This window comes from Rhea americana, unplaced genomic scaffold (assembly GCF_003343005.1).
Source record: "Rhea americana isolate MKP2758 unplaced genomic scaffold, rheAme1 scaffold_37, whole genome shotgun sequence".
Taxonomy (NCBI): domain Eukaryota; kingdom Metazoa; phylum Chordata; class Aves; order Rheiformes; family Rheidae; genus Rhea; species Rhea americana.
The window spans coordinates 345,794-367,762 of NW_028186501.1; the positions used below are offsets into that span (position 1 = coordinate 345,794).

General features: G+C 45.8%; 1 protein-coding gene across 2 annotated transcripts in view; it reads left to right on the forward strand.

The window, feature by feature from the left end:
- The window catches only part of DPYSL3 (dihydropyrimidinase like 3), a 47,886-nt gene that overhangs the window by 17,836 nt on the left and 8,081 nt on the right, over positions 1–21,969 (forward strand). Inside the window, exons 1-8 of one of the 2 annotated variants that reach the window (XM_085312707.1) lie at positions 3,751–3,771; positions 8,429–8,517; positions 10,993–11,177; positions 13,443–13,607; positions 14,464–14,525; positions 15,033–15,113; positions 18,623–18,691; positions 21,732–21,852. In XM_085312707.1, coding sequence (XP_085168833.1) covers positions 3,766–3,771; positions 8,429–8,517; positions 10,993–11,177; positions 13,443–13,607; positions 14,464–14,525; positions 15,033–15,113; positions 18,623–18,691; positions 21,732–21,852 — 778 coding nt within the window. In that variant the 5' untranslated portion in view covers positions 3,751–3,765. Of the gene's footprint in view, positions 1–3,750; positions 3,772–8,428; positions 8,518–10,992; positions 11,178–13,442; positions 13,608–14,463; positions 14,526–15,032; positions 15,114–18,622; positions 18,692–21,731; positions 21,853–21,969 lie in introns of those variants that run through there. The other variant, XM_085312705.1, reaches the window with a different exon arrangement.

Consider the following 21,969-nt stretch of genomic DNA (forward strand, 5'->3'; position numbering starts at 1 on the left):
GGGGTCCATCCCTCGGGCTGCTCCCCCCTCCGTCGGGGTCCACCGTCCAGGGCCGCCTTCCCCGTCCCCCCTCCGCCCCGTTTATGTCCATTTCCCGGGCTGACCCCCCCCCCGGGTTACTCCCCCCGTCGGGGTCCATCCCTCGGGCTGCTTCCGTCCCCCCGCCGGGGTCCATCCTCCGGGCGGCTCCCCGGCCCCCCACAGCCCTCCCCGTCGGGGTGCATCCCCGGGCCGCCCTGAAGCCGCGTCCCGCAGGAGGAGCAGCGGGCGCTGGTGCCGGCCGGGGCGGCCAAACCCCCCGTCGCGGAGGCGGCGGCCCGGCGCGCCGGGAGCGAAGCGCACAGCCCCTCGGTGCGCCGCTCCCCGTTGTGTCTTGGCGCCGTGAAACGGGCACGCGGCTGTGGCGCGGCGTCGGGCGGGGGAGAGGACAGCAGCCGCGGTGCAGGGGCAGCACCCCGCTGCCTCCGGCGCGGGGAAGGAGCCTGGATCCGCGTCTCCTCTGGGGCGCCGCGCGCCCGTCTGCAGCGTTTTCAGCGCCGATGTGGCCTGCACCCTCCTCTCTCCTTGCTGGTTCCTCTGACTTAGCCTTCCTCTTGGTTTTCTTCCTAGGATGGCTATGGCGTCTAGGAGAAAAAGCAAAAACAAAGCACTCGAGCTTAATTATTCTCTTTATTGTACAGGTGCAAACAAAATGCTCTCGGAGAAGCACAAAGACCATTAAGCAGCGCAGAGAGAAATTCTTCTGTCATCCCAACTGATTTAGTTGCTTTAATTAGCAGCATTACACCTTTACAAATTTGGCCTTTTCTGTATCCTTAGAGCACCACAGTGATAACATTATCACTGTGCAGGTGGAATTTTTCCCATTCCCTGTGTCTTTTTATATAATGACCTTTGTAATAGAGCTGTGTGGAGCCTCTTCCCGCTCCTCTGGAATCCAGCAGGAACTTTCTGGCTTCAGTGCTAACAAAATCTCACRCTGTATCTCACACAACCCACTAGTTGCTGTATTTTTCCCACTGTTAAATCTTTTCATCAGCTACTGTAGCTCAAAATGCTGTGGATGAGCARTGTCTTTGTAGCTGGCATTACAGATGTTCTGCTTTGTGAGTCCTGCTGCGCTGTGACAACACGCTCACCCTGTTGTTCTGCATTATCGTTGCGTCCTGCCTTTGGCTGGGTGCACGGTGCCCAGCTGTGCACTGGGTGGAGGTGATTCCGCTGAAATTCCAGGCAAATAACTTGTATGGCCTGCAGCCATGCCTTGAGCTCCTGAGAAGGCAATGAAGAACTGAAGTCATGGTTTGGGTCTTGTCTTTTTCTAATAGTATGTCAGAAGGAAAATCTCAGCTACAGTGTCTTCCCTAGACGTAAGCCTTTTTTGCTAGTTGTGCCTCCCTTGAATATTGTTTGGGTTGTTTATTCCTCCTTAGATTTCCATCTCATTTTTGTACATCAGGCTGCATAGCAACTTTTACGGATGGCAGATTGTCACCTGAGTTGCACTTCCTAGAGACTGTATTGTGGCATTAGGCTATAGGATATCTCAGAGACCTTTTAAAGCATTATGATTGAGGTGTCAGGAATATGAGGGGACACCAAGAATTGCAGGAGCTGGTTTGTGCTGGGACACAATTGTAGAGGACCATGTCATGTGAGCGCAGGGAGCAGTGTCTTCTTTGCCTCTGTAACCCAAGCAGCAGGCAGGATTGGCTTTTGTGAAAGATGTAACGGAAATCTGAGTATTTTTACTTCCCAATGGTTATTTTTTTGAACTGTCTGGTGTGATTCTGGAGATGCACAAACACTCTTTTCCTATTTCTTTCCATACACAACAGAGCTGCAGTCAAAATTAATTGCAAGTGTCTGACAGACCTCTAGAAAATTAGAATTTGCCTGATGGATCTATTTGCAGCAAGTTCTGTTTTTTTCTGAGAAAGGGCTTCTATTGGAGAAGATAGGAGTAGGACTGAGGAGTGTGTGCGTTTGTGAGATACACAGGTGTGGAAATCATTTCCTGCCTGAATTGGGAATGCCTGGTCAAAACATACACATGACAGTATGAGGCTGGAGGAAGACTGAAGACTGGGCGTATCTGATGTGATGTGGGCAGGACATGGAAATGGAGGGGAGGGAAGCTGATATTTTGGCTTTGTCAGAGTGACTACTTAACCACCTTGAGTCTCGGAGCGTTGCTCTTCACTGTGCCTTAAGTAGTCAGGGTGGATCAGACCAGCAAATGAAGTGTTGCTTGCCAGATGCATGCTGATACTTGGGTGCCCGGCTCCAGAAAAAAGTCATATCAAACCTTTTGTTTTACTGAGAGACCTACTAGCTCACTTTCTTTGGTTATTGTGTGATAAAATATTTCCTCCCCTGCTGTCCACAATGTTTTCCTATCTCTGTGAAAGGAGAAGTGCAGTATSAAAGGGGGAAAGCAACTTGCCCTGATTTCACAATGTAACTATTAATAGAGCTTTTTGGTTGAATCAGAATCTCCTGGTCTTTGTGCTTTGATCACAAAAAACCTTTCCTATCSCAGATAGATTAGAGTTCCCAGATCTTTTCATGGTGTGGGCTATGCCCATCTCTTTCAGCCACCTCATCATGGCCCATAGGCAGGGGTGTCTCTGGTGCTTATAAAGCAACAAGGTCTGCACAGAGACAGCTAGCATCTCATATCATGAATGGGGAGGAAAGCTTCAATCACGTGACGAGCCAGAYTTCGGTTAATGAGCAGCCGTTAGCCTAATATTGCTTACTATGCAGACCATGGGGAGTGAGCAAGGGTGGTTAAAGACCAGCCATCTCTGTCCTTYCAGCCAGGGGCCTTTCCATGCTGCCATGAGATGCATTAGCAAGAGCTCTGTTTAAGGAGGAGTCATCCARCTACTGATGAAAGAGTGCTGCAATTGTCTCTTCTTTTACAAGGGAAAGAGCAGTGAAACCACACACYTGCTCTCATGCAATACTAATTATACCCTTGTGCCTTGTGAACAAGGTGAGCACTGTTCTTGRCTGGACTCAGCTGCCTTCTGGAAGCTACTGCCTCCCCTTCCCTTTGCAGCGTCACACTGAGAAATGTTTAAAGCCCCCCTGATATTTTGGGATCTCAAGTGATCAGATGATGCTTAAGAGTGGCAGGAGCACAGTGTTGGACAGGAGGGAATGGATGATGGTTTTGAAAGCTTCTTATCATTGATTCCAAATGCCAACAAGCAGGGGAACAGAGAAGGCTGAGCACCAAGAGCTGCCCTGGGGCAGAGGTGTTGGGGCTGGTGATGGTCCCACCAGGTTTTGGTAGAACTGTGCTAGAAGGATGCTTCCCTGCATGGCCTTGCGGGGAAGTACCCCGTCTGCTTGTGGTGGTTAATAACACAGCCTGACACAGGCTGGCAGGGGACTGGGCAGATGCGGAGAAGCGCAGACAGCTCTGGTAAGGGAAACAGTGCATTTATTGTAATCTGAGGCTGCTCCGGAGGAACATGCTGCAGAATCCTGTATATTAAGTCAGACCTGTTTGCTTATAACCATTTCTTTTTCTTCCTCTCTCCTCCTTCCCTGCTTTACATCTAGACGTATCCTTGGAGAATACCAGAGCCTGTAGGTGTGATGTCATTTGGATTTTATTTTATTTTATTTTATTTTTTTCCTTGCAGCTAATGAGTGGGAGCTAATATAGCCCTTCTCTCCTAGTGTGAACAGAGGAGAGTGTCTGGCAGCCAGGCCTGGGGAAGATCCTGAGGCAGAGCCTGATCCCCTTGAATGAAGGTCTCGTTCATGCTCCAGCCGTAATGAAGCTAACAATTTGATTTGTATACTAACAGAGTTAGCACTGAGCAGGCCGTCACACACAAAATGGCCATTCGTGTTTGTGTGCAGCCATGTTTTCCTRGTTCATATTGACAGTTTATTCAGTAATTGTCAAATATCACTCTCTCCAGCTCCCTGTGACACTTGTGCCTGTCACCCTTTGCATCCTCTTGTCTGAGGAGCCAGAATGGGAGAGGCATGGGTGCATCACCAGCATTTGCTGGAGTTTCTGCACACTAGCAAAAATGAATGCCAGGGGCTGTCTGGGAAGGCAAGTCTGGTGAGGTTTACAAGGCAGGGATAAGACAAAAAAGAGGCCCAATCGTGCTGCTGGATCGGGGCAGATAGACCCTTATTTTTCTGCAGTGGTGAAACCAAGGAGAGTCTGCCAGGGCATGGGTTATACAGGTATATGGGAGAAGGTTTGTGTACACCTGGCTGGAATGTAAAAAGAAGGATCGTCTTCCCTGTGTTTCTAACCATGGCCCCTGATTTGCTCTAACTAAGGAATGAGCATCTAGTAGTACATATTGGGAGGACAGAGCTTTAGATACCAGCTCAAGCAGAAATGGAGAGGTGACGTTTCGTTTCTTCCACTTTTTCTGCTGCTTTTTGTCTTGTTGGGCCCTAGTAGGTGTCTGTGCTGGTGTCTGGATTTCATGCCCTAACCCAAGGCAGCTGTGCTCCGAGTCTGTCATGCTGCAGGAGTTTTTCTGGATACACTCAAAAATGAAATGCAGAATCTATTAAAAAGTTCTAAGTAGAAAGTAAAAAAATATRTATTTTGTAAAAGTTGTCCTCCTTAATGGAAAAAAAAATCATTATATGACAAGTACTCAAAATATGGTTATGTGAAACTCAGCCAAAAGAATCCGATGTTTGTGGTTGGTTGGGTTTTTTTTTTATGTGCATATTTTTGTTCTCTCACAAAATGCTTTTAGGAGCTCAGCACTTCAGCACTAAACACACTACTTCTCCCATCTCTGCGTGATTCCTTTGTTTAGAAACTCTAAATTCCTTCTGTTCCTTGCCCATGTGCAGCCTGTAGCTGGGATGTTTGTCTAGCAAGTTGTCATCAGCTCGTGGATCCTCACAGCAGCAGCAGCAACTCCCCTGTGCAGAGCAAGGAGCAGATGCTTCTTCTGTGTCCTGGCGATGTCTGTCCCACAGGGCTTTGCCAGTAGTTCCAGTGGGCCCTGGAAGTACAAGTATGTTATTAGGGAACTGTTGACACAGGACTGACTGCCCTTTCCTATTGCTCCTTACTAACAAGYGATAGCTGTGAGGCTTTTATTACACTTAACGATAAATCTGAGACCTAGCCTCCTCTCTTAGTTTCTACAAACAGGTTGAACACTGGCACTGGGAATCCAGATAGTTCAGCCCAAAGGGCTGTTTATACTGTTTATTTCTGGTAAGTGACTTAATACAAAACTGAGTCTTGCTGTGGAAGTTTGGTGTGYGTTAAGGTTCTGGTGTCCACAGGAGAACTTGGGAGAAATGCCTCCATCAGGTGTGAGATGTGTGAGCATGGAAGAGAAAAGAGCAATCACACACTTAAACCCTGTTCATAAAAATACATGTAACAATTTATCCATGATTATCACCAGAGGGCTTCTGGAGAGGTATTATTCCTGATATTGTTGCATGGTAACGTCTATCTATGTTTCTTGCGGTGTTGCTTTAATGCTGTTCACTTGCATGCATAGGAGCTGTGACTTGGTTATCTTCCCCCTATGATTTACAGTCTATAAGCTACTGGTTGCAATTACACTTCATACTTCTAGAGTTTTTTGAACTTAAAATGACACTGTTATTAGTGAGATAACTTTTGGATAGATGCAAAACAAAGGAGCCCGTAAGTACCTTGTGCTGGAGAGGAGAAGAAAAAGTGACTGCTMAACAGCATCCATTTCCATTCAGGGATGGTTGAGGATCCTCAGGTCCCAAAGCTGAGCACCCCTGGCTCCGTATGTGTGCACATCTGAGATGCATAGCGCTGACTTTRAGAGCTGCCCTAAAACCCAAGGCACTGGGGATAGCCTGTGCCCAGCTGTGCTCCTACCTTTACTGTCAGTCAGGACAACATGCGCAAGTGAAAGGTGTTAGTGRTTTAGTAGGTGTCTAGCTGGGGCTAGTATCTCTTCAGAGATTGTGATCTGTCAGAAGTCGGCTGTTTGGAGCTGCATGGGGAGGTCTGCAGCCAGCATCGTGTCCCTGCTTCCAGAGCCATCCCGTGACACGGACTGCCCTGCCGGACCCCTGCGTCTGATGCCTTGGCTCTCATCAGCTGAGCGGGGAAGCTGGGCTCCGAGTCTGTCTGTGTGGGGAGGACTGTGGCTGGGACGGGAAGAGGGTAACAGCTTTAGCTGTTTGTTTTTCCTGGTGGGAGGTTAAGTTCCCAATCTGTGTTAAGCTGTGCTGGGTGTGGAAGGCATGTCTCAACTGCTGGGACTCAAGTCACTGATTATCAGTGTAAGGGTGGAAAAGGCCCTGCGTGCTAAATAGGCAGAGACCGTGACTAATTCCTGAGCRCTCTTTCCTCTCTACCCGGATGAAGATGCAGCCCAGGATAAGAGCACTGCTCGTTATAGTCCTTTCCCCAACCATTTTCTTTGTCTCAACAGTATGTGAATGAAAGTGCCATAAAAACACACATAGATATCAGGGCTTTGGTGGTTATAAGCTGCAGTGACATGAGGGGATTCGCTCACGTCCTATTACCGGGATGTAGGTTGTAAATTACCATTGCTATGATGATATTTTCATAATTCACCCTTGGGGCAGTGGATAAAGAACAAACCCGCTTCCCTGCAGATGAATTAATTGTGCAAGAGCATTCACAGAGTAAGCCTGACAGGTGAGCCCTGCTGAAGTTGCTTAGGTCCAGGATCTGGCTGTGGAAGGGGACTTGTACCACCTGCAGATGCCAAAACCTATGCTGCAGGTACCTGAGGGAGCTGAGAGGAAGGTAAGGGAAGCTTGAAAGCTAGAGAGTTGTTAGAGGCATCAGAAATGGTTGGAAAGACTATATTCTCTGGAGYAGGAAAAATGGCTCATACCACCAGAATACCTGGCAGTCTCGTGTGAGATCAGGCAGTCTGCACCTGTGCTGCCTGCAGCTGGTATTCGTACCTGTGCAGAGGGAGGTAGAATGGCAGGGCCTCTGCCTTTATATTCCTCTTGTCTTGGCCCCAGAAGCTTCCCGTTTAAACCATGCTGATTGCAGACTGGTTGATGTAGGAAGCTCTCTGCACTTAATCCACCCACGTACAGTCCCTGCCTGGCGGATGTCACTTACTGAGTGGTTTGTAGTCAGGAGGTTCTTCTCCTTTGGGGTAGCTAATTCCTGGATCACTTTCCGCCTCCTCAGTGAACACAGAAGTTTTATCCCAGTCATTTCATATGCTGCACTAAAGTCAATTCAATCTTAGCTGATTTTTGCTGCAGAATTCCCTCAGYTTTATATGTTGTACCTTTACTGTCTCTCTGCTGTCTGTAGTATTATAGTAAATTAGTCCAAAGGAAACTGAATTTTAAGCCTATGCAAYAGTAGAAGTCCTGTTTTAAAAAGACCTTCAACATGTTTGCCGGAGCTGTGCAAAGCCAATGAAACCCCCACCCCAAACGTGCATTTAGTAACTCATTTGTTCTCAGGGGTTCAGAATTGCTGAAAAGGTTGAGTATTTCCAAACGAAGTCTCAGCTCTTACTGGTTTTGACTTRAATTTGCTACTTAAGACAGCAGCTGTTTTTATCCCGTCAGTATATGCTGGGTTGCCCAGATCCAAAAGCGTGAACACAGGAAGAGCAGTAAGAACAATTCTAGTTTGGATGGCACTCCTTTGTCTTGGCGGTGGGCAGCCAGGCTGTGCTGCCTTGGAGGAAGCAGCTGGTCATTTACATTTTTGGGCAGGAGAACAGAGAAAGTTCTCTGTGATAGATGTGATAAGTGATGAGACWGCTTGGTACCTCCTCATGTAGGTCTATGAAGCTGTAAAACAGCATTACYCTGGAAGGACTGTTCTGAGTATTGTATGGGAGGGACAGATTCCAACAACAGACACATTGTCTTCAGGGCTACCAGTAAGTGTCTGTTGGTGGTCTTTGCAAGGTGTTAATAGATGACAGATTATATAAATTGTCTTTTTTTAACAGACCTTACTTTGTATGGTATTTGGATAAGATTTAGGAACACAGGAGTGCCCTTGATAACAAATTTGCTCTGAATACTGCTATGTGGTTTGTGCTGCCTGCAGAATTGTGTTCATAATGACCTGGTCTAGGAAGCTTTTCAGTTCTGTTGTGTATGTTTTAGAAACATTTGCTGAGTCCCCAGAGCTTCTCCTTTATATTCATTCCCTTTCCATGGTATTTCTGGCAACACCTATTTCATACAGAAACAGCCCTATGGATATACATTTTCAATTCTTGCCCTTCCTGTTGTTTTAAGCATCAGTACAGATGTGAACTTTCTGCAGTATCCACTCTCAGGGTGAGCTGTCTAATGCAATTGGGAAGCTTCCAGGAAAGGTGCTGTACTAGCAGGTAAGAAGTGCATGACATGCTTGTATTGCCTAGTACTGATGACTACTTTATTTTTTTTCCCTTCTCAGAGTGATCGTCTCCTTATTAAAGGAGGGAGAATAGTCAATGATGACCAGTCATTCTATGCTGATATTTACATGGAAGATGGTCTCATAAAGTAAGTGTGGGATTTACATAGCATATTGTCTTCAGCTCCCATTAAGTCAGCTTCAGACTGAATGGTTATTGACTTTTTTTGTGGAGATAGTCTATACCCAGCTTACCAACAGGTAAGACTTAATAGTTTTACCCAACCCACTCTGGTTAGACTCTCAACTCTTCTGCAGTGTCTGTGGGCATGTATATGATTGTATGACATGTTTATACAGTAGTTCTAGTGACTGAATTGCAGTCAGGATGGTGATTTCATGACACAGCATCCATTGTACAACAGAGTAGTATCTAATTCCACTGGGAACAAAATTTATCTTTGGCTGCTGTTTTGCCCCAGATTAACAGAATCAACATGAATGACAGTACACAAGATTCCATTTATTAGCACTAACAAGGACAGTGCTGTGCTGCAGGTCATCTACATCTTTGAGATTTTTGCAGGCAAACCTCTGAGCCTCTCAGTCTTCTGTTTSTGTTACAGAGGTGCAGTAATAACTCCGTTGTTTAAAGGCTGTAGTTCAAATGTGGCACTTGGGACTAACTCCAAGTTGGGTGAATTCAAAGAACTGTGATAGCGTATAGCAGGAGAACTTGAAAAACATTACCTGTTCTATGGTAAAAGAAAACTATTCAGCTTTCCCAAGATAGATTTTTTTTTTCTAAGTTCAGCAGTAGAGAAATAATTTTCAAGAAGAGGGATTGTATTTTTATGAGGCTGCTTTAAGCTTATGGACAAGAGCAATCTTGATAGACTGGCAATGGTATCTGGGCATGGAACAGAGTCAGCTTCAGGTCTTCCTGTGGTACAGATTTTTTTTTTTTGGTATCCTTGGGCAAATGACTTAAATGACTTAGCCTCATCTGCAACCTGGAGGTCACAGAATTTCATTGCCTTGGAGGTGAAGTACACTCACCTGTGAATTCTTGTAAGAATACAGTGAACAGTTTGAATTCTTTATTAAGATGATAGCATCATCTTAATAAAAAAGGTGCAAAGAGCTGTTGTTTATTGCCATGAAGACACTACAGTAAGCAGTTCTGTCTACTGAATGTTTGTTTTTTTTAAGGAAAAAAACAAAGTAGATTGGTTAAGGCTGAATGAATGAAATGTGGAAGTGTAGTATACTCCTTATTTACTTGTGGAAATRTAGGATACTCCCTACTGTGCCTAGGAAACCAGAAATTCCCCCTAAAACCAATTTGTCTTTTATCTTGATTTATCAAGGAAGACTGAGGAAGGCTTGATGAAAATAGGATTTCTGAAAGAAGAGATTTGAAGGCTGAGCACTACATATGGGCAGATAAAGGGATTGAGGTGTGGGGGAGTTTTGAGTGAAGGAAGTCCTGAGATTCAGGTCACCTGGCCAGCAGGAGAACTGGGCTTGTTCAGGGAGGAGAATGTCATGTGATTGAACATCACAAACTCTAGAGGACTACAAATAAGAGTATTTTAAGTTATGAGTACATGTATATTGAAGCATTTCAAGTTTACTGTTCTCAGAAGGTATTTTTAGGTACTTAGGATTTTAGCTGCTTTCACTACAGCATGGCCCTGCTGATAGCAAAGAGGTCCTTCAGGTGTGTAAAGGACAGAATATGAGAGGGAAGGTCCTGGAGCAGGAAGGCTTCTTTCTGCACTATTCTGGAACAGCGAGTACAGTCCTTCCAGATTCTGCAGTGAGCCCCTAAATGTGGCAGCCAGCTGTGTCCATGCACTTTATGAACTTCTTGTCAGCTCCTCAGAGCAAGGCTTTTCTTTACCCTTGAGACTTAGTTCTATGGGCAGAATTACAAAACCCTGACAGGCCCTGGACTGGCCTAGCAGCTGTGGCATTATGCTGGGAAATCATCTTTCTCTATACATAAGCCTCCAACTTGAGCCTTACTTAAGGTGGGCAGAAGGCCAGGGAGAGAGGAAGGATCAGGGGCATGGTCTCCTGGAAGCAGGGCTGATGTGAGGGATTTCATGAACATCTACCYTGGGCAATCAGGTAGAACCATTACACTGGTAGGAATCCTGGGGATTTCTAACTCTTGAGATGACTAGGCATGAAGTGTCCTAGAAGTTTCTTATAATACACTGCAGAAATCTGCATGCCCATCAGATCACACACCCCAGCTACCCCAACCCAGTGCCTGTCCCAGACAGCAGGTGCCATTACAGACACTACTAAAGTAGTTTGACAGATGGTAGCCTGCCCCAGACTGTGCACATTGTAGTTTTAAGCAGACAAGAGGATCCTGTGTTTTGCTGCACAGTGGCTTCACTGTGTTGGTACCTGCAAGCCCTGGTATGGGAATGGGAAGGAGCRGAGCGTTTCTGCTGGGTAGAGGGATTTGGCCTTGGCCGCTCCGCAGGTGCTGTTGCTTAATTGCGTTGTTGCTGTTTTTTCTTTTTTTTTCTTTCTTTCTTTCTTTTTTTTTTCCCCCTTTTTGTTTTTTTGGCATGTGACTTACCATTTTGATGTGATCTCATCAGGCAAATTGGAGACAATCTGATTGTCCCTGGAGGGGTCAAAACCGTAGAAGCCAATGGGAAGATGGTGATCCCTGGAGGAATCGATGTCCACACTCACCTGCAGATGCCATACAAAGGGATGACAGCTGTGGATGATTTCTTCCAAGGGACAAAAGCAGCCCTGGCTGGTGGAACTACTATGATCAGTGAGTGCCTCAGGCAGGTTCTTTTTGGCAGCCCGCAGCAGGCTGATGTGTTTTCAAGGGCAGTTAAAGCACTGCTACATTCAGTACCCTAGATATGCAATCTATTTGATGTTGGCTTCTGTGCTTTGTGCAGAGGTTTTTCTTCAATTATTTTAAGAAGTTGGAGATAGTACAGTCCAAGAGAGGTGTGTTGGACTTCCTACTTGGGGCAGTGGGAGTGGACAGAGATGACAACTGACAAGAAAGATCTAGGGGAAAGTTTGGAGGAAGGAGAAAGATGTGTGACAGCTTACTGTGGTTCTGACTGTGGAGGAGACATGTCGCAGTAAATTGGGAACAGGAACATATCTGAGATTTGAAAAAAATAGGGGAGAAGGGTTGAGAAAGGGAGCCCCTCTGGGAGCTCAGAAACTTGCAAGCAAATGGCTGAGATCTGAGATCCATCTCCTGCAGAGACCCAGTCAAGGGTGCTTGCTCTACTTGCTAGGACATCCCACATTTCTCCCTGCCTTGCTAGCATCTCTGATAGAAAAGAGTTTGGAAGAAAAAAATGCCGTTTGGTGTGCAACCCTTGCTTTTTGCTACCAGCAAGTTGTGGCAGGGCAGGTCTGGCTGGAGCAGAACACTGGTATCTTTTCATCCATCTGAAGTAAAGAGGGAGGGCCCTGAAGGTAAATTTTCTTGATGAATGGATGAAACATGCCRTTGGGTACTGAAACATGAAAACTCAGTGCATCAGTACTCTTCTACTTGAGTACTGGGTAACAGTAAACAACGGGGTGCAGTGTAGGACACCTTGAAAGCTCTCTTGGAGAGACCGAGGAATGAAGGTCCAAATTTTGCTGTCTTACCAGAGTGAGGCTTGGGGAGGGAGGCAGGGTGTATGTAAGAATGACAGTGCAAATGTGGGCCAGCTTTGCCAATGCTAGATACTGCTTTTGTTAGCCCTCATCCAATTGCTTTTTGCACTGCAATTTGGGCGTGCTCTTGTTTTGAGCTGGRGAAGGCATTTGCAGTAAAACCCCAATCCAGGTGAAACTCCTCAGTCTTAAGGGTTTTTGTTGTTGTTRTTGAACACTTGAAATGTTGCCCAGTTGTTTCTTTTTCTGTGTGTTTTTCTTGGTGGTGTTTATTTTAAAGATTCATGAGAGTGTGCTCATCTTTTCAGTGATCTCTGGCCCTGCTGAGTACAAACAGGGACTGAGGTATGAGTTCAGTGTAACAGCAAGTGCAGTTTGCCTCCGTTTACAAGGTTTTGAAATTCAGCTCTCTGTAGACTAGAGAATGAGGAGCAGGATGAGCTTTGGGACTTTTCTGTGATACTGAAATGCTGGGGAAGAGATTTGCATGGGATTCTGCCCAGCTGCAGATCCTGCGTTCTGCAGTGTTCCAGTGTCTGCAGCCACTGATGCCCCTGAGAACCTCAAGAAGGAACAATGACATAATATAGATTTTTTTCTATTGAGTAAAAATAGGGCAGTGTGTTCAGATGACTCYGAGCAAAGGAACAGAGCAATAGCCCAGTATCCTGCACTGCTCAGAGAAATAAACAGTGCTAACTAAAAAGGAAAGGGAATTCTAGGTTCTTCTCTGGAGAATGCCACAGATGTGGGCTGATTTATAATCCAGGTTTTATTGCCTGTGCAGTGGTTACAGCTATCTGCACTTTGCAGAGTTTCATGGGATGCAAGAGCAATTGTGGATCCTTTCAGTAAAGAAATGGGTTTCTTGCTCTCCCCTCACTCTTTTTTCTGTGGGCCAAAAAAAAAAAAAAAAAGAAAAAGAAAAAGAAACAATTATGTAAAATGGATTGTGGAAGGGTGTGAGGATTACATCATGGGCAATAAAAGGTGCATTAGTGTTGCAATGTGGGAGAACACTACATTTTAATAGAGTGGAAGTAGGGGTGAGGAAGGACAAGGCCYTTTAGCTTTCAGCTGGTTTCTCAGCAGTAGCCTGTAAAAGCACGTGGTGCTGTGCCAAAGGCTGTTAAGGAAACACACAGAGCCTTTACTTTCCGGTAATGCACTTGGAAGAGTCCAAGCAAATCGTGGAGGTGGCAGGGGGCCTCTTCAGAGCTGCCTCAATGTTCTATTTCACCTGTAGTGTGTGGCAGCTCAGAAGACAACTCTGGGATCTTGGAGGTGCCCCGTGACTTGCAGGGAGGCAGCAGGGTCTGCATCGGGGGCAGGCTAACTAGTAGAGGAGCTGTGGCCACTGGGGCTGGGAGTGCCCTCCCTGATGCCTTTGCTGTGCCCTCTCCAGTGGACCACGTGTTCCCGGAGCCGGAGTCCAGCCTGGCGGATGCCTACGAGAAGTGGCGGGAGTGGGCTGACAGCAAGGCCTGCTGCGACTACTCCCTGCATGTGGACATCACCCACTGGAACGACAGCGTCAAGCAGGAGGTGCAGACAATGGTCAAGGAAAAAGGTTCGCTATGCGCCATCTCCCCCACTGATCATCGCTGTCGTCTGCGCCTGCCCCTGGACTCGCCGGTCCGTGCAGCGCTGCGGATGGTGCACAAGGCAGGGCCGTGTCCCCGCCTGCCGGCATCTCACTGTCAGCTTAAGCAGAGATGCATCTTCCTTGTTGCCTACGAACTGCAAGGATGGTCCTAGGTGGTGAGAGGGGGAGGCTGAGAGGGTTATTTCACTGKTTTTCTGAAGTACTGTGCAATCCTGGGACAAAAGTCAAAATATTGTTACAAAATGTCAGAATTATTGGCATTTTATCAATGAATTTCAGAAAAGTTGGACATGTGGATACTTTAGAAAATCTCAGAGCTAAGATTAGTAATGAGCACAAGTCCTGCTCAGAGCTTTAGCACAGAGGTGTAAGAGTGTAGAGAGCTGTAAGTAAAGAAAGTACAAATATCTGGGACCATGCTTATCCAGGGAAAAGCCCACTGGTCCCAAGTGTCTTCTGCTCATAACCTTCCATGTCAGTGGTTCCTTCCTCACAGGGACCCGCTGTGGGCTCTCCTCTGTCCTTACGGGATGCAGGGCTGAGACTGCTGCAGCCTGGTAGCAGATAGTGGTTTTGCTTTATTTCGTCCTCTTGTTTGTGAATATCTGCTGGGATCCTGCATGGAGAGTGAGTGTCCTGAAGATAAACTAACGGGGAAAGCAAACCAAAACAGACAACCTTCTGTTTGACCTCCTGCTCTTGCCAAAGGCTCCCATTCCATTAGGTCTGAGTAATTCTCACATGCCTTGAATGTATTTGGGGAGAGAGAGAGAGAGCACTCTGCTCACTTCTTGTTTTCCTCTCTCTGCTCATCTCTTAGGAGTTAACTCCTTCATGGTTTATATGGCCTACAAGGATTTGTACCAGATGTCAAACACAGAGGTAAGAGCTCCATTACCACTTYGGTTGTGTTTTAGTAGAGCAGTAGCTGGAAGAACAATAGTAATACTGAGTAACCRTAATAAAGAGAGAGCTGGGGTGAGATTCAGTCCACATAGCTTTTCTAGGAGGCTTGAAGCCACTGCTCCTTTCATCCTTGCTCTCTTCAGGCATGTGGCCCTTGGACTCTCCTGCACAGCAGTGAGTCCAATTTATCAGCCACATGCAGCAGTGTGACTGAACTTCCACTTTGAAGATGGCAAGCAGAGAGATGGATTTGAGATTATGAAGAGTACCAGTGGGCGCAAGTGGCTTTCTGAAAGCACCACCTGGCATGACTACAGGGCATGGTCTTTGAGTGGCTGATGCTGAATTCTTCCTCTCCACACTCCCCCCTCCCTGCAAGCTGCCAAAGTTTTCTATTGAGAGATGATTGTGGTGATCTTTAAGGTCATGCACAAGACAGGGGAATGTATCTGTGTAGTAATCATTTTTTCTTGTCTCTTTTAGTTGTATGAGATATTCAGCTGCCTGGGAGAGCTGGGTGCCATAGCTCAAGTTCATGCTGAAAATGGAGATATAATTGCACAGGTAATTACTATTCTGGTTATACAGGGACTGAAAGTCTAGCCCAAGCAGACAGATTTGATGCAATAATTAACAAAGGACACTAAAACTGCCTGGCATCTCTTGAAAAATGATCTCTGAAGCTGYTTCACCGTGATATTAGATTTACAAAGGTTTTCTGCTGTGAAGTTTCTGGTGGGAATTGCGGTGCAAGACATTTAAGCTCAGTTCTTCAGGGCATTGATCTGCATTTCCACATAGAAAAACTGGCTCATAATCAAGAGATTATTTTTATGATTCAGCTTTGGCTGAATTTTGGTTGAAAATTATCACTTAAAAATAAAAAGTTGCAGGAAATTAATTCATTAAGCAGCATCATATTGGAACAGGCAAAACTTTTCTGTCAGGAAATGTAAAATAGCTGAGTTTAAAAGAAGCACAAGGTAATCTGGGAATTTGTTTGTTTTTATAAAGTTTTTGCAGCTTTGTGAATGAAATGAGTGAGAAAAGAGACTTGAAACCTCTGTGTCCTGGAGSAGAAGCATCTTCACCCAGCTAGAGCTTCACCTTGTGTCAAAGCAGTATGTGAGAGCTGGGATAGATGCAGGGGTTGCGTGCTGCTTCCCACGAGGTTACAGTGGGTTTGCACAGCAACAGCCAGTCATTAGTGTTTCCTTGTTGCCCTTTGAGAACTGCTGCAGCTTTTCTCCTGCTTCCTCCAAACAGCAGCAGAGTTGTGCTAGTGCTGGGCACCAGCCTCTCATGCAGGGCGGTGATACTAGATTGCTTCTCCAAAGTGTCTGGTTTTCAGCAACACTGAGCTAATCTTACTGAGAATTGATTCGGTTGYGCTCTGTAATTTGATGCCTTTGGCTGTATATGGCCTTTTCTCTTTGGAAGGGCTGAGGTGAATTCTCAGGAAGCCTTTGAACACTTTATTCCTGGAGAGGAAAGCCAGGGGCACAAGGAGAGAATTGATCTGCGAAGCGCTGGCCGCCTCCGGGGCACAAGGCGGTTGCGGGTGTGCTGCGCTGCCCGACCTGGGCTCGTCCTGCGTGGGAACAGTTTTTCCATCTACAGACTCCTTGGTGCCAGCATTGTGTGGAGACTGTTTTTGTGCTAGACACGTTGTTGCCAGCAATAGCTTCTCTAACCCCTATCAGGAAGAGATTTATATTTTCCATCTGGGTGAGCTTCTTGTATTTTCGTATTAGCTTCTTTAAGGCTCAAARAACTGCATTGCAGCTTTTGGGCAATAAGCGAGAGACATTTTGCTTACTTCTGGATAAAAACAAAGCTCATTTTTGTTCTTTGCTACATGCAGAATCTAGTAGACAGCTCAGTTCAGTGTAAGAAAAGCTGGAAGAGTGCACTGGTGATTACCCTAGTGGAACAGAATAGGCCATTGAGTATGGTATGTTCACTCTAACTGCAGCTCTTTTTCAGGAGAGAGAGACAAAGGCCTTTGCATTGCACATAATCGGTTCAGAGAGTTAAAATGTAATTGAAAAGTGTTGCAGTAAGAGAGGAATTTTCTCCCTGCTGTAAGCAGGCAGTCAGTTAATGGAGCTGGATTTGCAAGGGAATTGTTACGAAGAGATGCTGTTTAGAGTTCAAATGGGAAGGTTGTGTTGGTCTACTCTGTAGCTGGTGCTGGATGAGAAGCCCAAATACGTCAGTGTTTAAGACTGAGGAAGACATTGCTCAGTTATGCTCTGTAACTCCTTGTTATAGACTCTTTCTGTCTCTTTTCCTATTCTTGGGAGGTGAGCGAATGTGAATTAAGAGGTCAGTCTTTGAACATCCTCTCAGACTACAAGAATCACTTTTTGGACTTTTTAGGGCTCCACTGCCCAATCTGATGGCCATTTCACATGAAAACAAAGAGTGATCAAAGGAATGGTCTTGGCTAGAGGCTATCTCTTTCAGCAGTCTATCCACAAGACACCCCAAAGCTATTAGATTTACTTCACAGCCCTGGAAATTGCTCACTTTTGTCAGGACTGATTGAAACAGAACATTACAAACCAGTGGGGATTCAGAGTACTGTTAGATTAGACTGCAGGCATGAAGCTTCAAGTCATCAATGTTGTGGCTGTTCCTACGAGGAGGAGTTGAGGATTGTCTTCTCTGTCCCCAAGTTCAGTCCCTTTGACTTTGTGGTGCTGCAGTTAGTGTGTTTCTCCAGAGGTCGATCAACATAGGAGAGTAAGTTGYAGAGAAAGAGAGGTTATACATGGCCAGAACACAAATAGGGCGTGAGCAGGACTCCAGACCTGACACACTGACATGCTGTAGATGGTGGGAGAGTGTTTTGAGGTGGGGAAAGAAAGACTTGAAAAGACTATTGTCAAGCCTTTGCCTAGCATCTGTACTGCAGCAGAGAAAGTGTCAGAGGAGGCAACACACACTAGTTGTACCCTGTGCAATCTCATCCTTCGGTACACTCTTTAAAAGTTGTGCGCACACTTSTTATCATTGCTAGGTTTACACAATCCTGGCACAGACTGATGGCCTTATTTAATGCCAGTAACATGCTCAGTACTGTACAGGACACAAGAAAAAGCACATTTAAAAAATCTTCCTTGCAGGCTTACTATTACTGTTGCTGTGCATCTACTTTACACCTCATGGCAATGCTTGGAGAGTTCCTGACCTGTTGTGTAACTGTCCATTGTTTCTGTAGATCAAGGGTCAGGTAGCAGGTGAAGAGCAAACATGTCTTAGGCCAGTGACAGCACTTGGATATGGGTGTGAGGGCTAGCAAGATCCCTGAGCACCTATGTCCAGATATGCCATGAAGGCCCCCTGCACATTTCTCTTGAYCTCTGTCTAGGAGAACTCTTTGAAATGAGAGTGCCTGAGAGAAGAACACCTCTAGGGTGCAGAAGGGGGATATTCAGGTCATTACACAAATACACAGAAAAACTATACATGGTTCTCATTTATAACATCAAAATATTTGGGTTATTGTTAATATGGAAACCAATGTCCCACACCCCCAACATCTATACATTTTGATATGGGACAGGACTTAGCACTTGCTGACATCTGAGTGATTAAATAACAGCAGTTGTGGACATGGGAGTGTCCTTGGGAGGAGAATTTTTGAGTTTTATTAGCTTTTACTTTTTTTCTTCTTTTTGGTATTTTCTACTTGGACTACTTGCATTTTGGAAAAGGAGCCTGGGAGGGCCTAGGAAAGGGGTGGTAAATGTATCAAGTGCTGTTCATAGAGCTGGGGAGTTTTGAACCCCTTTTCTTCCATTCTGTSCTTATTTCATAGACAACCTTCTAGTCAGTGTTCAGGATTCCTCCAAGCACTCCTGTTTCCCCATGCTCACCGTTTGTTTTCCTTGAACGCTGTGACCTCTCAGAAAGCATAAATTACTGAGTTACTGGTGCACGCTGGGTCTTCAGGTTGTAGGTGAGGGCAGTCCTAGGGGCAGTGTTCGATGCTGGTGGATCTACTTTTCTGTGTGGTGACTAGATTCAGAGTCTTGTAACATCTCTCTGTCCTTTCAATGTTCTAGGAGCAAACCAGGATGTTGGAGATGGGAATAACTGGTCCTGAGGGCCATGTGCTGAGCAGACCTGAGGAGGTAAGGTACAGAAGTCTGTTCCAGCCTTGTTGCACTTAAATGCTTCCCCCAAAAGTCATAGTAGGGCTTAGCTTAATGGGGCCAAACAAGGCTGTGTGTGTGCATGTGCATGTATGTGTGTATCAAATTATCAGTATGTACAAGGCAATACTGTCTGGTTCATCGCCAACTCAGGAGAGAGGTGTGCTTTGGGGATGAACATTTTTCAGTTTTGCTTGAGTCTCCTAGCAGAGACAAGGGCTTCCGAATCTTCAGAAGATTAAATAATCAGTAAAAATTTCTGTATAGGTGAAGCAGCATTTACTGCTGGTTATCAGGCATTCATTTGGTATAGATGATTCCACTGGTATAAGAYGCCTGAGAAGAATCAAGTGATGAGTGTTAGCCCCTCTGAAAATTCACCACTGATGTCTTTCAGAGCGCAGAGATTCTGTCTAATCTTTGCTTAAGGACTAAAGTGTGTTAAGATCAGACAGACAAAGCCATTGGTGGAGGGATTGGGAGGGAAGGAGAGAGGGAATTTCCTGGTTGCAAATCATTGTCAAGACACTAATTGGACTACTTCTAATTTTAGTTCTGTAGATATTTTTCTGTTTGGCTCATTAATGTGAGTTGAGTCTAATTTTAGTTGGGTTTTTTTTGTTTTTTTTTAATGTCAGCTTGAGATAGCTGTCTGCTGAGAACTGTTTTTAACTTACCACAGCATGTGAAAGAAGGAAACAGTAGAAAATTGGTACAATAGCAAATCTCTGAGTAGGAGAGCACAGGGACAGATTTGTACTCCAGGGTCTGCTGGAAATTAATCAGTTGACTTAAATTAACAGTATGAGAAGATGATTGTATTATGGCTGCTAACAATGTATGTAGTCTAGTATAATACAGAGCTTATTCTATTCGAAGTATGAGACAGTAAAGTATTTTCCTGTACAGAGAAAAGACTCAATGTAAAATATAGTTGACTAGATTCCCTCTGTGTGTAAACTGATGGTTTTTTATGCCTCTAGACCTTTTGCCACTAGCTGGCAAGCTAATGCACAATTATGGGATACTGTGGTTGTGCCAGAATGTGAGAACTGTCCTATTACCATAAGACAGGCACTGCASTTCTTGTCCAAAGCCAGTAAAGAATTATTGAGTGTTTGATCTTGAAATGTCATTAAAGCATAAAGCAGCTGAGAACAGTACAAGAAGGCTCTAGATATAGTGGGTTAAGGCAAATCCAGATCTYGTTACCTTTGAAAATAAACTGTCTCTATTCCAGAACACCCTCTACCTAGGCAAATGTTAGATGACACTGACATGCAATGACACCACCCCCCTCCACAAAGCCTGTAGGTTTTGTGATGGCAAAATATTAGAAGGGTGGCTGCAGAGCTCAGTGAGTGGTGCTCTGTCCCAAAGTGACCTTGGTGGGAATGCGGGTAAAGATGTACCCTTGTATGGTCACAGTGATGATTTGGTAGTGCAGGATGGTGCCTGTCCAGAATGTGGATTCTTTGTGGTTGCAGTGGCCACCTTTGCTCCTGTCCACGTGTTAAGCTACAGAAGCACAGCTATGCAAGCTTGTAAGTGCACTGGTAAAAGTATTTTTTAGTTTGCATTTCTGTTTTAACAGTCTTTAAGCAATTTTTAAGTTGAAAAACTCTTTTTAACCAGGCTGATGAACTTTGCCTCAAATAGGCCCCTTGAAGTTTCAAAGCAGGATGTRTGATTATGTGTGTAGCTGGGTGCAGTGGTTTATTTCTCCAGCTTCTGGGAGAGTTTAGGTTTGCATAACCAGCTGCGTGGCCCACAGACGCTTACTGCATTCCCTGCAACTGGCAGCCCCTGTGTCCGCAGGGAATTAGCTGATCGGTACATTGTCTTTTTAAGGCTTCTGTTTTGAACTTTCTCATGCCAAAGCTTTACGCCAAGCTGCAGAGCAAACACTTGGATAACCTCCGGGGCCGAGCTCAGGCTAAACAAGGGCTGATGCAAGAGTCCAAAGATATCCCGTGTGTTGAAAACGCACCCTGCTCTAACAGCAAGTGAGACAGTGAAACACTGAGTGGCTGTCACAACAGGCCRTGGAACAGGCAGCCAGACAGCGGGACAGATAGACCCGACATGAACAGCCTGCCAGGATGTAGCTGTTGCCTCCCTGCCACAGACAGGACGAGGGTCAGTTATGACAAGTAGAGCCCCAGAAGGGCCAGTAGCACTGGAACAGTCCAGTGGAGCAGACCAACCTCCATCAGGCCCTTTAGAGGCCTGGCAACCATCTCTGATCCTTGCTGTCATGTGTGGGTAACAGTCCTCCCAGCCTATCYGGTCAGCAGGGAACAGAGCTGGAACCAGGCAGTGGAAAACAGCAGATCCAGCTCCCTGCGCTGGCCACAGCTAGAGCACAAACCTGGCAGACCTGCTCCTACAGAGGATCRTGTTCCTCTAGCCTGTGGTTTGAGCCAGGCCTGGAAGATCGAAGTTTTCCCCTCAAGCCTCCCTGATTAACTTGTCCTTAGGGAATTCCTTGCTTTAACAAGTGCAAAAGTACTGTTAAAAAGCTGCCTGAGTGGAAGCAGGAACTGATGAGTTATCATTTGCACAGACAACTGTGAAAGAGCTTTACAGAGTTCAACTTCAGGCTGAATGTTGATTAGCTTGTGAAGTAGCCCTGAGATTGAGCTCCTCTGCTGAGATTGCAGCTTGAACTGGTGATCTTCATGTGAACTGTCCTGCAGTGTGACTGAGAACTGTTCTATCTTTGAAATGAAAGGTCTTCTCTGCATTTGTGTTTTGCAAGGGGCAACAGGTGAGGATATTGAGGGGATCCTAAGGAAGCAAACAAGACTATATAGATCAGCCAAATAGACAGTATCTTTACGAGTCTGGAGTCATACCAGGGGGTTTTAACACTCTGAGAGAAGGACAGTCATGCGGCAAGGGTAACAGTTGAGGGCACAGGGTGTCACTGGTGATCCACGGTATGCTGAGATGAGCAGGGACTCCTCCTTGTCAGTCTAGCACTTCTCTGCAAGTCGTGTGCCATTCTCTCTTCCAGCTGGAAGCAGAAGCTGTCTTCCGGGCCATCACTATTGCCAGCCAGACCAACTGCCCTCTGTATGTGACTAAAGTGATGAGCAAAAGTGCTGCTGACCTCATCTCACAAGCCAGGAAAAAAGGTGAACAGCTGCCGCTGCGCACAGCCTTGCGGTCATCCCGGGATCCTGGACAGCTGGGTTCAGTAGTCCCCCTGTTTTCCTGTTTTTTGCCAAACGGAGAACTGTGCCTTGAAAGCA